The sequence below is a fragment of the Mus pahari genome, chromosome 15, assembly GCF_900095145.1.
Source record: "Mus pahari chromosome 15, PAHARI_EIJ_v1.1, whole genome shotgun sequence".
NCBI classification, from domain to species: Eukaryota; Metazoa; Chordata; class Mammalia; order Rodentia; family Muridae; genus Mus; species Mus pahari.
The window spans coordinates 77,180,355-77,195,768 of record NC_034604.1 but is presented as its reverse complement, the minus strand read 5'-3'; the positions used below and the strand labels follow the sequence as shown (position 1 = coordinate 77,195,768).

The 15,414-nt window shown below is 37.0% G+C and overlaps 1 protein-coding gene across 4 annotated transcripts in view; it reads left to right on the top strand.

The window, feature by feature from the left end:
* The window catches only part of Znf407 (zinc finger protein 407), a 403,561-nt gene that overhangs the window by 150,122 nt on the left and 238,025 nt on the right, over positions 1-15,414 (top strand). For 3 of the 4 annotated variants that reach the window (XM_029547225.1, XM_021214705.2, XM_029547227.1), the window contains one exon: positions 14,799-14,873. The exons of the other annotated variant lie outside the window; for it this stretch is intronic. In XM_029547225.1, the coding sequence (XP_029403085.1) occupies positions 14,799-14,873 (75 nt within the window). The remainder of the gene's footprint in view (positions 1-14,798; positions 14,874-15,414) is intronic. 4 annotated transcript variants of the gene reach the window in all.

Sequence of the window (15,414 nt, the reverse complement as noted above, 5' to 3'; positions counted from 1 at the left end):
AACTCAAGAAGAAGGAAGACCAACACGTGGATAAGCTACTTTATTGTTTGAATTTCTATATCTTTACCTAATTCTTTCAGTTTTTGCTTTTCTTTATATGTGTACAAGTAGTTTTTTTTTTTATTTGTCTGTTTCCCATTCTAGGTCTACTTATTCATAATTGAAATACTCTTTTATTTGCTTCAGTAATTGTTTTTTGCCTTAGTAACCTGTTTTGTGTTATATTCATATATGCACATTACCTTTCTTTTGGTTACTGATTGCATGATACTTTCCATCATTATTTGAGTCATTGGACAGTAGTGTTTAATGCCTCTTAATAGTATAGGGTTATAAATGGGTGTTTGTACATTAGGAGTTTTGGTGCTGTGATAAATACTGTAACCAAAATGCAACTTCTGGAGCAGAGGATTATTTCAGCTACAGTTCCAAATCATGGTCCTTCACTGAAGGAGCTCAGGATGGGAACTCAGGCAGGAGCTGATGCAGAGGTTAGGTGAAGTAGTGCTTACTGGCTTGCTCCTCATGCCTTGTTCAGCCTACTTTCTCACAGCAACCAGATCGGCCAGCCCAGAAGTGGCACTTCCCATACTGAACGGGGCCTTCCCACATTAATCATCAATCAAAGCAGTGTGTACCATAGGCTTGCCCACAGGACCTGTGTAATGAGGGCTTGCTCTCATTTGAGAATGCCAGTCCTCATGCTCATAAGGTAAACGCTTTCCCAGCCCTTGGAATGTTTTTATTTTAAAATACATTCTCTCTGCATTTTGATTGGAGTGTTTAAGGCCATCTCTTTACTTTTGACTATGCACATGTTGGATCCATACTGCTTGCACTTGCATGTCGGGTGACTGTCTTTCTTTATGTCCTAATGCCTCTCTTGTTTCTCTTGTTTCACCATATTCTATTTTATTTTGTATGTTATGTTGGCATTTTCTTATTTATCTTTTTAATTTGATTTGTAGTTATATATGTAGGGGTATATAATATATATTTATAATTTATATATGCATGTAAATTTTATGTATTTAAATTTTCTTAATTTTTACCCTGGGGATGACAGTAAACATTGTAACTTATGTTATTACAGTTTGTTGAATACCAAATTAATTTCAACTCTGCAAAGCTTTGCTTCTGTGTAGCTTCATTTTTCCTTCCTCTGTTTTATTACTATGATTCAGAGTTTTTTTATACATTTTATGTCTTGTAATTGTTGCTCTAAGTCGGTATCTTTCCACCCAGCAAGAAATTAAAGGTAGAAGTAAAAGATAGTTTTATATTTTTTGGTCATTTATCCAGGTAATCACTATTAGTAGTGTCTTCCATTTCTTCATGTGCAGATGAATCTCTGGTTGTTTCCTTTCTGTCTCAACCTAAGGATTGTCTTTACTGTTTCTCGGTGGGCTGACTTGCTGACTATGAATTCGTTGAGTTTTATTCATCCAATTGTCGTGATATCTTCTTGTGTCTGCATTTATACTCTTTAGTTTATATTTATTCATCTAATTCCTCTGTGTGTGTGTGTGTGTGTGTGTGTGTGTGTGTGTGTGTGTGTGTGTGTGTATTTAGTATTTTGAACATGTTGTCTTTCTGTCTTGAATAGTTTTGAGGCTAAATCACCCACATGCCTACTAATCTAATATAGGGCAGGTGTTCTGTTACTGTTCTGAAGGTTCCTTTCTGCTGTTTGCCATTGGGAGGAAGGTCGATTGTGTTGTCTTTGTTGATGTTTTCCATGTTCAGTAAGTTTCATGAATATCGTACGTGGTTTTTACCTGATGTCATGTTTCCCCTCAGCCTTCCTTATGTTTTTTCATCCTACTCATGAGGACTGTCATTTGATGCTTGTTAATGCTCGTTTCTTTTTGGTGGCTTATACCCTGTCCCTCTTCTTCTTTTGAACTTTTTTTTTTATTCTGGTTTTCCTTTCTTTCCTTTCCTTTCCTTTCCTTTCCTTTCCTTTCCTTTCCTTTCCTTTCCTTTCCTTTCCTTTCCTTTCCTTTCCTTTCCTTTCCTTTCCTTTATTTATTTTTTTTTTTTTGCTAGAGTAAAAATGTTTGTTTACTGATATTTCAATCCCCTTTATTTTCTTTTGTTGTGGTTGTTCATTTCTTCTTTTGATATTGTTCCATTTCACATTTAGTTTTTCTTCTTGTCTGTTACAGTAATGTCATATTTGGGTCTTTGACAGTTAAAACCCCTTTGCTGACAGTCTCAACCTCTTTGCTCACTAGTCCCCTCTTTGGTTCTTCCCTATGACCGTCCATGCTGCGCTAGTTGAGCTGATGCTTTTCCTGGAGCAGTTACTCAGTTAGGTTTCTACTGGGATCGCTTGCACAATTCTCCTGGTTTTGTTCTAACCAGAAGTGTTTGATTGCTCCTATCCCACATACCTGAGAGGACTCTCAGTTGTTTTTCTCTCTTTTTTCTCCTATTCTTAGATGCTCCAGAGAATCCTATTCTAGATTTCCTTTGAATTTTTAGTGCTGTTCACAATGTTCAGTGACTTTGTATGTTTTTACGTTCCTCAGTGGTGAAGGTTTCTGGATGTCTTCTGTTCATCATAGAATATATAGCTTCCTGTTTCTTGTTGAATCTAAGGATTCTGTATATATTTTAGAAATATTTTACCACATACAAGATTTCCAAGATTTTCTCTCAGTTTTTGATTTTTGTCTCCAGAAGAGGAGAATGTTGACATTTTGGTACAATGAGATATATAAATCTACTTTTTAATAAAACTTTGCTTTTTATATGATGTGCTAGGCCTGTCATACATTTTGTGTTTTATCTGTTTTCTGTCTCTCAGTCATCTTTCTTTCCTCCCTTTATCTTGTTCTTTCTGTCTTTCTATATGGACTTTAATGAGAATGTGTGAGTGGATCTTGCATGTGTATTGCATGTGTAGGACTGTGTGCTTGTCCATGTGCATCTGCAGCTGTCATAGGAGGATGTCAGGTCTCCTCCTTGAAACATACTTTGACTGATCTGTCAACTAGCCCACCACAGCCATCCTCTGCTCTGTCGCTGACCTCACTTGGTTCGCGTGCACAGATCACAAGCTTTGGCTTGTGTAAATGTGGGCTTGGAGATAGGAACTGAGACCTTCATTTGACTTGACAACTTTGCTTCCACACTGTGTCTGTGCAGCCCTGTGTGTGGCTGATTCCTGTACTTGTCAGGTAGAAGATGAAAGCTGCTGTTTCTTGTGCTCTTTCCTTAGCTTCTGTAAATCTTTTGTCATTCTTTTTTTTTTTTTTTTTTTTTTTTTCTTCTTTCTTTTTTTCTTTCTTTCTTTCGGTTTTTCGAGGCAGGGTTTCTCTGTGTAGCCCAGGTTGTTCTGGAACTTACTCTGTAGACCAGGCTGGCCTTGAACTCAGAAATCAGAAATCCACCTGCCTCTGCCTCCCAAGTGCTGGGATTAAAGGTGAGCGCCGTGAGCAAACTTTTTAGAAGAAATTCTCTTTGAACTTTTTATGGTGGTGCCAGTTCCTGAATGGAACCTCCTGGTCTGAGCTATGAGTCTGAGTGTCTCACAGATCCTTAGACTACTGCACAAGGGTTAGGCGCTCACTGCTCCAGGTTGCCTTCTCCTACATCAGATGCTATTCCATTCCTGACTTACACAAAATCTTAGGCAAGAAATTTGAAAACAAATGGCATATAAAGCTGGAAATCTGTTTTTTTGTTGCTGTTGAATTTATTGATTACTGTTTTATTCCTTGACATAAACACCCTTGTATGTTTTAGCACCTGTAGATTTAATCAATAAAAACAATACCAGAATTACATGCTTCAGTGGGAAGAGAGCCTGAATTTATTAATAGCAATCATTTATTGAGAGTTACTTCATTTCTTAAAATACTTCATATTTAAGCATTTCTCTTAGGTTGTTAACTGTTTATAGATATTTTCTTCCAACATTTCTCTATTTAATTCAAGATGCTTCACTTTTCTTTTCTTTTCCATCTTTTGATTCTTTATGTAAACCAAGCTACTTTGAAACTTCTCGTTTCTCTGCCTTAGCCACCATCATAGATCGCATCACAGGGTATGCCGCCAGACCCAGCTCAGCACCTTAAAATGAAGGGAAAATGAAGGGGTGCTTATTAGAATTGTTCTTTATAATAATCCTTGTTATAAATACTTATTATACTATTCGAGAGATACACTGTTCTTGCAGTAAAATTTTAATTTTCATCATTGTTCATTTTTACATCATTGCATAGGTCTTTTAGATAAGGTTTCCATAGTTTAGAAAAGTGAAATTGAGGTTTACAGACTCTATTTAATTAGCTCATAGTCAGTCTCTCTCTCTCTCTCTCTCTCTCTCCCTCCCTCCCTCCCTCCCTCCCTCCCTCTGTGTCTGTGTGTCTCTGTGTGTGTGTCTCTGTGTCTCTGTGTGTGTGTGTGCACACGCATGTATATACCCTCACATATCCCTAGTGTCTGGGCCATAGGGTCTTTATGATCCCCATTATCTTTGTACAGTTGCTACTCTGGAGACCTGGCAATAGTTTATGTGTCATCTCCATCATAAACTTAGGGAGCAGAGCATAATTTTGGGTGAAGCAGGGTAAGCCCCAGCCGCCTGTCATTCCAGGCTTTGATTTAAATGCTTTCCTATGACATGCTCTCTCCTTAGGAGAACCAGAAACATTTCTTCATGGTATATTTATGGTTGATTTCTCATAGAGTATAGCAAATATGTGCACGTATATTGAATTCCCACGTACCATATTAGCAGTCTCTAGAGTCTCTGACCTATACCCCAACCAACTCTTCCTTTGTAGAATTGTTAGAGCTACTTAACATGTACATGGCACATATTTTTTCATGAATAAAATACATTGTCAGATTTTAGTTAGCTGGTATACATAAAACACCAACAAATATCATTTCATCCCCCTCTCTTTAAATATAAATACAAACAAAACCCTCAACACGATACCATAATATGGATTCCTTTCAGTATATTTTAGGATGATGTTAGTGTTTGAAAGTCTTCAGTACTTTGCTATGAGTAAGATACAGCAGTATTTACAGTCTTGAGAATGGTAATAGCTACATTTTCATGTTAGCTCTGGTTAAGTTTAAGTGGAATTAACTGTTAAGAACAATTCCTTCTTTTTGAATGCTCCTTCCTCTTTTTATCTTTGGGTATTATAGGATACTGTGTTTATTTTAGATGTTTGTATTATAGTATCTTATATCCCTTGAAAAATATTTTGAATACTGTATCTAACATTCATATCTAAAGAATCACCCAACACTTTCTGTAAAGAGAACATTTTTTGAGAAGTATGAAATATAATCTTTTTGTTTCTTCATGAGATTTTCAGAAAGTAAAATAACATTTATATTCATGGACTAGTATAGTTATCCAGGAAAATTTAAAAATTTTAATACATAAATATAATTTTCTACTAAATAAAATTGTGTGCTATTGATAGTTTTCCTGAGGCATAGTCTCATAATATCTCAAGGTAGCAATGACCTCATGTGAAGCTGAGATGTGCTTGAATGGCTGATCCTTCTTCTTCCACTCAAATGGTCGACGATTGGCATATACCACTGTACTTGGCTTATAAGTGCCCTATTTAAAACCCAAAACTTTATGCATAGTAGACAAGTTTTTGTCTAAATGAGCTACATCCTTACTTTCTGTAAATTGTGAGTGTCTATTTCAGATGTGGTGGGCAGTGGGAGTTGATGTGATAATTATAGCCAAACTGATGATAGAACCCCATTAGTATGTTAGGAGATAGATAGAAACAACGAAAGACATAGTTGTTCTAACTCAGATGTTATTTTGTTAAAGTGTTTGAAAAATAGATTTTATTCATTCTTTTTTTTTTTTTTTTTTTTTGAGACAGGGTTTCTCTGTATAGCCCTGGCTGTCCTGGAACTCATTTTGTAGACCAGGATGGCCTCGAACTCAGAAATCTGCCTGCCTCTGCCTCCCAAGTGCTGGGATTAAAGGCGTGCTCCACCATACCCAGCTTATTCATTCTTTAACATTCCTTTTAACTTCAGAATATGAATTCAACAAACCTCATGTAGTTGTGTATCTTTTTGTCCTTTATTTGAAAGGTAAAATATTGATAGATAAAAATCTGCAGTTTATCAATGGAAAATTCCAATTTTGTTCATTTAACATGCATGTCAGCAAATCAAACTATGATGGCATATTCTTTCAGGAGTCTGTGCTTACACAACTTTCTGGAGGTTGTGTGCTCTCATACATATTCATGATGATACAGGCTGTCTTTGCTTTTTACTGCTGTGCTAAACATCATGACCAAAAGCAACTTGGGACCGAAAGGGCTTATTTCTTCTGAGCCCTTTCAGTGAATCAGAAATAGAAGTCAGCACAGGAACTCATGGGCAGGTTCTGGAGGCAGGACCTGAAACAGAGACCATGAAGAAATGATGCTTATTGGCTTGTTCTCCACAACTTGCTCAGCTTGCTTTTTGTATGGCCCATGACCACCTACTTGAGATGGCATCAATCACGGAGGGCTTGGCCATTCCACATCAATCATTAATTAAGGAAATGTCCTATAGACTTGCCTACTGGCCAATTTGGAGGAGTTATGGGTCCCTCTTCCCAGATGACTCTACCTAATGTCGTGTCAAGTTGACAAGAAATAACCAGCACAGAGAATATGGCCGTGTGTGTGTGTGTGTGTGTGTGTGTGTGTGTGTGTGTGTGTGTGTTCTGTTTTTAATATAGCACACTTTCTTAGTCCCAAAATTAAAAACTAATTTTTTTATATCATTGTCTAGGTTTTTCCTTCTTAGTTTGTTCATTTTGAGAAGGAATTTCTGTACTGCAGGACTGTGTGTTTGAACTTGTCTCTCCCCGTGTCTTACTTTGCAGTGGATTGTCCTCTTTCACTGGCAGGGTTGTTGAGCTCTGTAGAAAGGTCACTAGACACCAATCCTACTTTTGCATTTTCCGCTTCTTTGCTACATTTTCTTTAAAGTGTGGGACTTATCTTTCTCCAGCTTCAGTTCTCTCTCCTGTCAGGATGCGTGGGCAATACCCATGTTGTATTGTGATGGAGTTTTAGAATTCTGTTGAGGAAAGAAAATGATCTGGAAACTACAAACATATTATGTTTGCTTTTATTAAACAATTTCTTTACTTATTTTAGAAAATTATAGAGACAATGATAAAATCTGCCAGAGTTAATTTAGTTTGTTTGTTTTATTCAATATATATTTTTACTTATGTGTATTTTGGAATGCAACATATTCAAGAATTGCAGATAATTACATTATGCTCTTTGATACTTTTGTCATTTTAAAATAGTCAATTTTAAATTGTATTTAATATGAAGTATTCTCTCATCATGCAGTGCATTTGAATGTCTGCACTAACTTCACCCCTTGGTGGCATGCAGCTTTTCTTCAGTCATTTCTGACTCACTTAGGAGGACATCTCCAGAGAAGAAGACCTGGTCCCACATCCTGATGGAGGACAGCCATCTCCTGAGCTGAGCTAGGTTCTCTAGAGAAACATTTGGGAGGTCATGCCCTGAGGGCTGGAGCAAACATGGTTATGTGCTGTTGGGATACAGAATGACTTTCCAGGATGAGAAACCAGAAATCATGGTCCTTGGCTCAACCAGCGGTTAGCATGTAGAAGAATGCGAATTGATCCATTCTTATCTCCTTAGGTGTAATAGTTTGAAATAGTTCACTACTGTAGGAAGAGAAAGATAAGTTCTCAGTGGGAACAGTGTTAGAAATAATGGTTCAGGAGCATTAGGATGAAATTAATACATTGGAACTGTGGCACAACACTGACTTAGCTGTTCTGTAAGATGCTCAGTGAGAAATGCCCCATGACTGATGTTCTTATGTGTCATCACCTAGACAAGCCATGGGGAGAGCTACATTTTTTAGACTCCCTTGTAAAGAGATTGTGCTTAAAGCTCAGGAAGTGAACTTTATTTATATGAGAAGGTAAAAATGTATAAATAAGATTCTCATAGAGGATAAAAGGTAAGCACAAGATAGTTCAGTAGTGTTCATTAGGAAGTAATCAGAAGTAGGTGAGAAGTGTAGCCTTGTCAGCCAAGTCATTAGCTTCTCGTCAGTACTGACTTGAGAGATGGCTCGGGGTAAAGAGCACTGGATGCACTGGTCAAGGACCTGAGTTTGGTTCCCAGCCCACATGGTGGGTAATAACTGTCTCTTAATTCCAGCACCAGCGGTCCACACCCTCTTCTAACATCTGTGGCTCTGAATGCATGTGGTGTACTTACATAGGTGTAAGCAAAACATTCATACACAAAACATGAAGTAAAACCATATCTGTCTGTCAGTCTATCATATATCTATCTGTATTTTTGCATAGATAGCAGAAGCAAATAGTGCACTTACACTTAGCTAAACTTTTTTGTACTGTAGAAGAAACAGGTTTCTGCAGGAATGTGTTCTGTGTTTGCATACTTTTCTTAGGTGCAAATGTCTTTCTTTACTGTTTTCCACTTCTCATGGACTACTGTGATACTTCTCTCTGGGGCCAGGCTCTATATCTTCCACCGTATGACTTCTGTCTGATCTCTCTTTTGGTATCCTATGTTTTGGTTCACCTTTTTCCCCCCTCTCTACTTCTGTAAGTTTCCTTGTCATTACAATACAAATTTAAATTTGTTAATTGAATCTGCAGCCTTACTTCTATGCTATACAACAGACATAACCACTGGTGTTTGAGTGATGGTTGTGGCCACTCCTAGTAGTTGTAGTTCCCTTGATGTGTAGCAGCCATTAGTAGATATGAACACTGAGTACAATGAAATACTTGTAATTTATCCCTTAAGCAAGCACACTATTAAAAATGGAAAATAACATAAAGTTAGAAAAAAAAATTAAGTTAGTATAAAATACTTATAACTTAAGGTTATTTTCAAGATGCTTATACCTGTATGATAAATAAAGACATATTCTGCAATATAGAAAAAAAAACCCTATATTTACAAGTGATATGTAACTCCAAAGTCAAATAATATCATGTTAAATATATTTCTCAATATTTTTAATTAACATGAGAAAATGGATTATAATTAGTGTTTTAAAGAACCATTATTTGACGTTTTGTTTATGCTTTTATTTTTAGCCACATGGGGCTTATTATGGGAATAAATTGGTCTGCTTTGTGTTACATATTGTGGGATTATTTAATGGTGAGAACTATACTGCTCAGTTTGCACTAATTTTGTCTTCACAATTTGTTGATTTTTATTGAGCAGTGCTTTTGGTCAGAGCAAATGTCTCAGATTCTAAGCTGTCAGAGAATTTTTAGTGTTTGCTAAGTCCTGTGTGTTCTTACATACCAGTTATTGCTGGCCCTGGGCTGTCTGCACTTCTTCTCTGATGCATTGTCACAGCCTGGCTTTTGTCCATTTGGATTCCTTCTTATCTATCCAGATTAGAAGTGTGCTCTCTGTACAGGGGCATAACTGTGGCTGTGTTTACCTCTCTTCTTGAATCGAGAATCACTGTTAATTTGTTCCTTGTTTATCCTATAGCAGTTACTCTTATAATACATGTTTAGTACTCACTATGTAGTAGCTATTTTTTTTTTAAAATCTCACTTACATAAAGTAATCTTGGGATTTTATTCCAACTTTGCTGAGTCATAAAAAGTTTGTGTTCTCCAGATTCTCCTGTTAATGTCTAATCTCCAAATCAAGAAGAGTATAAGAACCTGAGTATGTGCAGCTCATAGCATCCCCTTGACCAGTGTCATTTAAGAGCACCCATAGCAAGCCCATCCGCCATCTTCTCATGTAAAGACATAGGAAAGGCCTCAGCTCCAAGGAACACCTAGCTTAATATCTAGCCTTCAATTGCTTTGATTTTGGGGCTTTTCAGATTCACACACTATAAGGAGTATAGTTTCATAGATCTTACTAAGATACCCATTTTCTAAATCATGTTCTGATGGAAGACTGTAGATCTGAGCACACATGATAAAACAGTAACACTGGGTGGCCCACCAGCATGTGCATGTTAATGTGACCAACCTTTTCCTCTTCACATGAGTTAAAGACAGCATCCTTTTCTCCTTGCTGTTTCATGGCGTTAGGGTGCCCTATGTTTGTTCATCTCACCTTTACGGGGTGTCTTAATTGAACTTTTTATTGCTGTGAAGAACCACCCTGGCCATGCCAACTCTCATAAAGGGAATCATTTAAGTGGGTTTGACTTTGAGTTCAGAGGTTTAGCCCATTATTGTCATGGTGGAAGCATAGCACTGTGTAGGTGCTTCTAAAGTACTGATTTCAACAGTGTTTTTGCTACTGTTTAGCTAATACAGTTTATACTATTTTGTATCCTTTATGTTTTTAGAACTCTCTAGAAAGGAGTTCTACCTGATACAACTTTTAAGTTTTCTCTCTGTTTAATAGATGTGTATAAGCTGGTTGTAGCCTAGTGCTAGTGAGGTTGCTTAGTTTCCAGTCACTGCCAGAGCAGGACAAGTGGCAAGTTCACTAGATTTTTTTATTCAAAGCTGCATTGTCTTCAGAGTAAACATAAGGATGCAGTATATAGAGTGTGTACATTTGGGTTTCTATTACACATATCACATGTGAGCTAGATGCAGAATGTTCACATCATCCTGCTCTGTAGCTTAGAGTGTAAAGTGGCTGTGCTCGTCCGATCGTGACGTGCTACATTCTGCAGTCTCTAACTCTTTACTGTTTTACTAGTCCTAAGGTGTTTTTCTGTCATGCTTTCGTTTCTACTGCAATCAACGTGGTATGTGTTAATAAGCTTACAAGGAATCTTTGGGTTCTTTGCCTGGTTCTGAAAGGGTGGGCAGTGTCACAGTATCTGGATATTAGGTGCAAGTTGTTTTTAATTTGATGTTTGGCAAGCTTTGTAATAAAATTTTGGTTGGAAACAAAAAGTTGAAAAAAAAAAAGAAGCTGAGAGTTCTACATCTGAATCCATAAGCGTCAGGAAATAAACTGCTTCAAGTCTCTGAGAACTCAAAGCCTGTCCCCACAGTGACACAATTCCTTCAGTAAGGCTACACTTCCTCCAACAAGGCCACATCCACTCTAACAAGGCCGCATCTCCTAATAGTACCACTCACTATGAGCCAGCCATTCACACAGGAGTCTATGGGACCATTCCTATGAGAAGAGTTGGGTATGTGAATTGTTCTGTAGAGGAGTGGTTGTCACATACGAATATTGTTTGAGGTAGCTTATTGGTGACATTTCTAAGCTCTGTCATGTGTGAGCTAAACTTTATTTCAGCATTTGTTCACTGCACTATCACCAAGATGAATGTAGGTATTTTGGAGTTGAAGTTCTTTATCTGACTATGTGTCTTTCTAGGAAAAACCAAATCCTCGGCTAGACTGTGTTGGATGAGGACCATGCCATTGTCAGGTTCAGACTTGCACTGCCACCCTGCCTCTTAGGACCTGTGCCAGGATGCTCATGACTTTCCCTTTCTCACAGCCCTCCTGTAGAAGACGCCATTTGCTTCAGGCCATTAGGAACTGGAGATGGCACAAAGCATCATCAACTTCACCCTGTACTAAATGGCAGAGCCAGGATTGGCCTTCCCTCAATGAGCCAACAGTTTTCTGGCTAGTATAATCGCAGGGGTTCACGTTAACCTGAAGTTGTTTCACACATTTTTATGGTTTGTAGGCACTTTCTTACATTAAGGCATTAGCTAGTCTCATGGCCTGTTGTCTTTTTGGTGACCTTTTACTTTAGTAGAGATTTAAAATGTTAATAACTTGATTTTTGGATCACCCATCTGGTTACTGAGTATGACTTGTCCTCTCTGCATCTGTGTGGGAACTATAGGATCCCTGGATAGATGAGTGCTGGTGTCTCAGTAGGATATCAGTGTGGTGCGTAGCAAATATCAGCGTGCCACATTTCGTTTGTCACATGCTGTGTTTGAGCTAACATGAGCAGATACTTCATAACTTGTCTTTTTGTCGAGTGTGGCTTATGGTAACTTCTTCTCCAAAATTGTCTATACCCTGCAGAAGCCTCTCCTCAAATTTGAACTTGTTATTTAGGTACTGCTCAGCCCTGTTAACACGTACATAGGAGAAATCGTAACAGTTTTGTAAATGGGGGAGTTGAGAGTGATAATTGCACAGAGAAAGAAGGATAGAAGTGAAGGCAGCCAGCCCTCAGGGGCATGTGCAGTCTCTGCAGCTCATCAGCGGCCCAGGTTTAGATCTGGTTCCTGTCACCAGCATTTCAGCACCCTGCCCTACACACGGGTGTGAGCGAGTAAGGTACTGTTGCTTCTCACATCCCTCTGTGCTTCCGATGCTGGATTTACCTTGATAAGGCAGATTACCATCCATGACTGTGAAATGGAGTGAATGTTACACACAGGACTGAAAGAGATGCTTTGATAATCTCTAGTTTAGAAAAGCTATTTTGAAACAAAGACATGATTGCAGTTTCTTGGGACAAGCAGTACAGAACCATTTGTAGTTAAGATACAGGTGGGACATAACCCCACCCTTGAGAAACAAATTGAGTCATAAACAGGATTGAACCTAGTTTGTCTTTACTATAAGATGACTATTAAACCCAAGATGGAGGCAGGCTGGTTTGATGATGATGTGTAAATCAGTTAAAATCAGGAAATCAAATTATTAAAATTGTTATTTTTGTTTATTTAGTCTGTGGCAAGCATGTGCCAACACACACATTATGTTAAAGTATTAAGTCAATAATCATTTAATACAGTTAGTAGAGCATTTCTCTATCAGTTGTTTTCTCTTTGGTCAGCTGGGTATTTTTCACACTCACAGTTATATCAAAAGCATCACACTAGTCATATTTTAAAGAGCCAAATGTAAAGAATTGGCATTTAGGTTAAATTGGATGAGTAAATATTTTGCAACATAACATAAACTCATGTTCTAGACTGCACAAATTTTCCATTTTCTCCAACATTCCCCAGGAGTGACAGACTGCCTCTTGAGCTTTTAACAGTAGGGTCCCTTTACAGACTTGGAATGTGTGGGTTGTGCCTGTTGTGGATATTCTCCTGTGTATTGGAACATTTTTGCTTGATTTTTATTTTAAACGTTCTCATTCTGATTAATAAATGGTTCTCTATTAAAAAACTGCGCTCTGGTTTCTGAGTTCAAATCTCTTAAATTGTACTTGGTCACATGAACAAGCTGTGCTTTGCAGCTTCGGGTTTTTAACCTTTGCTCTGTGCCATTAGCTTCATGTTTTTTTAATTATTGGAAAATGGAGGACAGTAGGAAAGTTATGACTTAAATGGACTGTTGTTATTGCTGTATTCTTTTTTTGGGAAATGAAAAATGTTATTTATTCTTTCCAAATCAAGCAGAAACAAATATAGGACATCTTATGCTGTTGTTTTTTCGCTCACCACTTAATATTATCACAGTTTGATTCTTTAAATGTGATTATTATCTTTCTATGATAATGATTGATGATGCGACCAGCCATTCCTGGTCGTAAAGCATCTCTCGTCATAGTTGTTATTGCCTACTATGTAAAACAGAGTGAGTGGTGTTTTCAGTGTATGCAAGTTTATTTGAATAATGAAGTAAAAATTATTTAAAAATGCAAATATATTTTTCCCAGCACACTTTCCCAGTAGTATATGAAAATAAACAAATAAGTGATATTTTCCAAATCAAGATTGTGTGATTCTAGAGACTCTTTGGCTTTGGCTTTTAGTTGCAAATCTCTTCTGAGAGACTGCATTGCTCAAAATTCTTCACATTGCGCATTTGTGCAAACATGTCCAGATGAATTCAGTGTTTAATGTTAAGAGTCTTATAACATGCCAATTTGATTTGTAGCCTTTCATATCATAGAATGCTAATTAAAATCATATTTTTGCATGTGTCATGCCTTTCATGTACATATGCAAATAGATTCTCTTGCCTTTCAGCTATTAGTAATTAACTTTATGAAGGACAGCTGTAATACATAATTAACAAAAATGTTTGCAAGCCCTTTACACTCTTGAGTTACAACAGTAAATGTTTTTTATCCACTTTTCAGATTAGCCATTGTGTCTAATGTTTCCGAATGAAATCTAGTGCCTTTGAGAGTCACATAATTGATGTCGTGCTATGTGCAAGGATGGTAATGTAGTGAGCTGCATGTGTGTTCTCCATTCCATATGTGTGCTTATACATGATGTATGTGTGTGAGTTAAGATAGTGGGTCAGGTGATACTCTTTGTTTCATATAGCACATGCGATTATGTGTGTACATATGCTGTAGATACAGGAAACCTTTATGTCATTTCAAAACAATCTCTTTCAATCACTACCATGTTTTTAAGGAAGCTTCATACAGACATTCATTTTCTTTTTTATAATCCTTGAAATATATAATAAGATGATATTTTCTTGAGCACATTTCATGTTTGAAGTGTGAGATCGGCTATGGGGCAGTATATATTATACCATAGTACTTTTTTCTTTCTTGCCAACAGACAATAGAGACACTGACTAAGGGGCCACAGTCATTATTTTGCTCTTTCAGACACTTTTAGTGTATTCCCAAACCAGAAAAGAAGCCCATCAAATTAGATGCAGTTGTGTCTTTTAGTTTCCAAGTAGGATAGCGCCTTTGATGAAGAGACCGGCACTGTGTAAGAACTGTTGTAATGAGTATGTCCACACTGTGCTGGTGTATGCCTATACCAGGAACAGTCTTACATGCTCGCTACAATTTTCCAGCCAAGTGTCAAAATATAATTCTATAATTAATTTTGTTTCTTTCATTTTTTAGGGTTGCTTTTGTGATGAAGAAACACTTAAATACTCATCTACTAGGCAAGCATGGAGTTGGCACACCAAAAGAAAGGTAATTTTCATTCTTCTGTATTTTGTCTTTCGTATGTGAAATGAATCTTTCATTTATCCATTATTTATCCTTACTTTATTCATTTTCAGTTTTGTTTAATGAAAGAACTTTTCGAATTTGTGTCACTGGTATATCTTGAATTTGTAGCTTCCTTCTAGAACACCACTTATTATGTCAACTTTTCAGAAAAATGCAATGGCATATGGTAGTTTTAAAAATAAAATCTGGAAACACTCAAGGTTTTGTGATGGAAACAAAACCGAATACAATTAAAATTAGAGGGAAATGAACTCTGTAAATACTAAATAAATTCTAAAACAAATGTTTAAACTAAATATTGAGGGGAGAAACAATAAAATGTTGTCTTTAGTGTAACTTTATATTGAAGTTTTAAAATAACATTTTTGAGTTATTACTATAGACTCAAACACTGCTGATATTAAAACAGCTATCTTGTGTCATTCTCCAAATAATAGTATAGTTCCCATGTCAGAAACAATAACACTACAATTATTGTAACTTCAACTGCCAAGATTTCCTT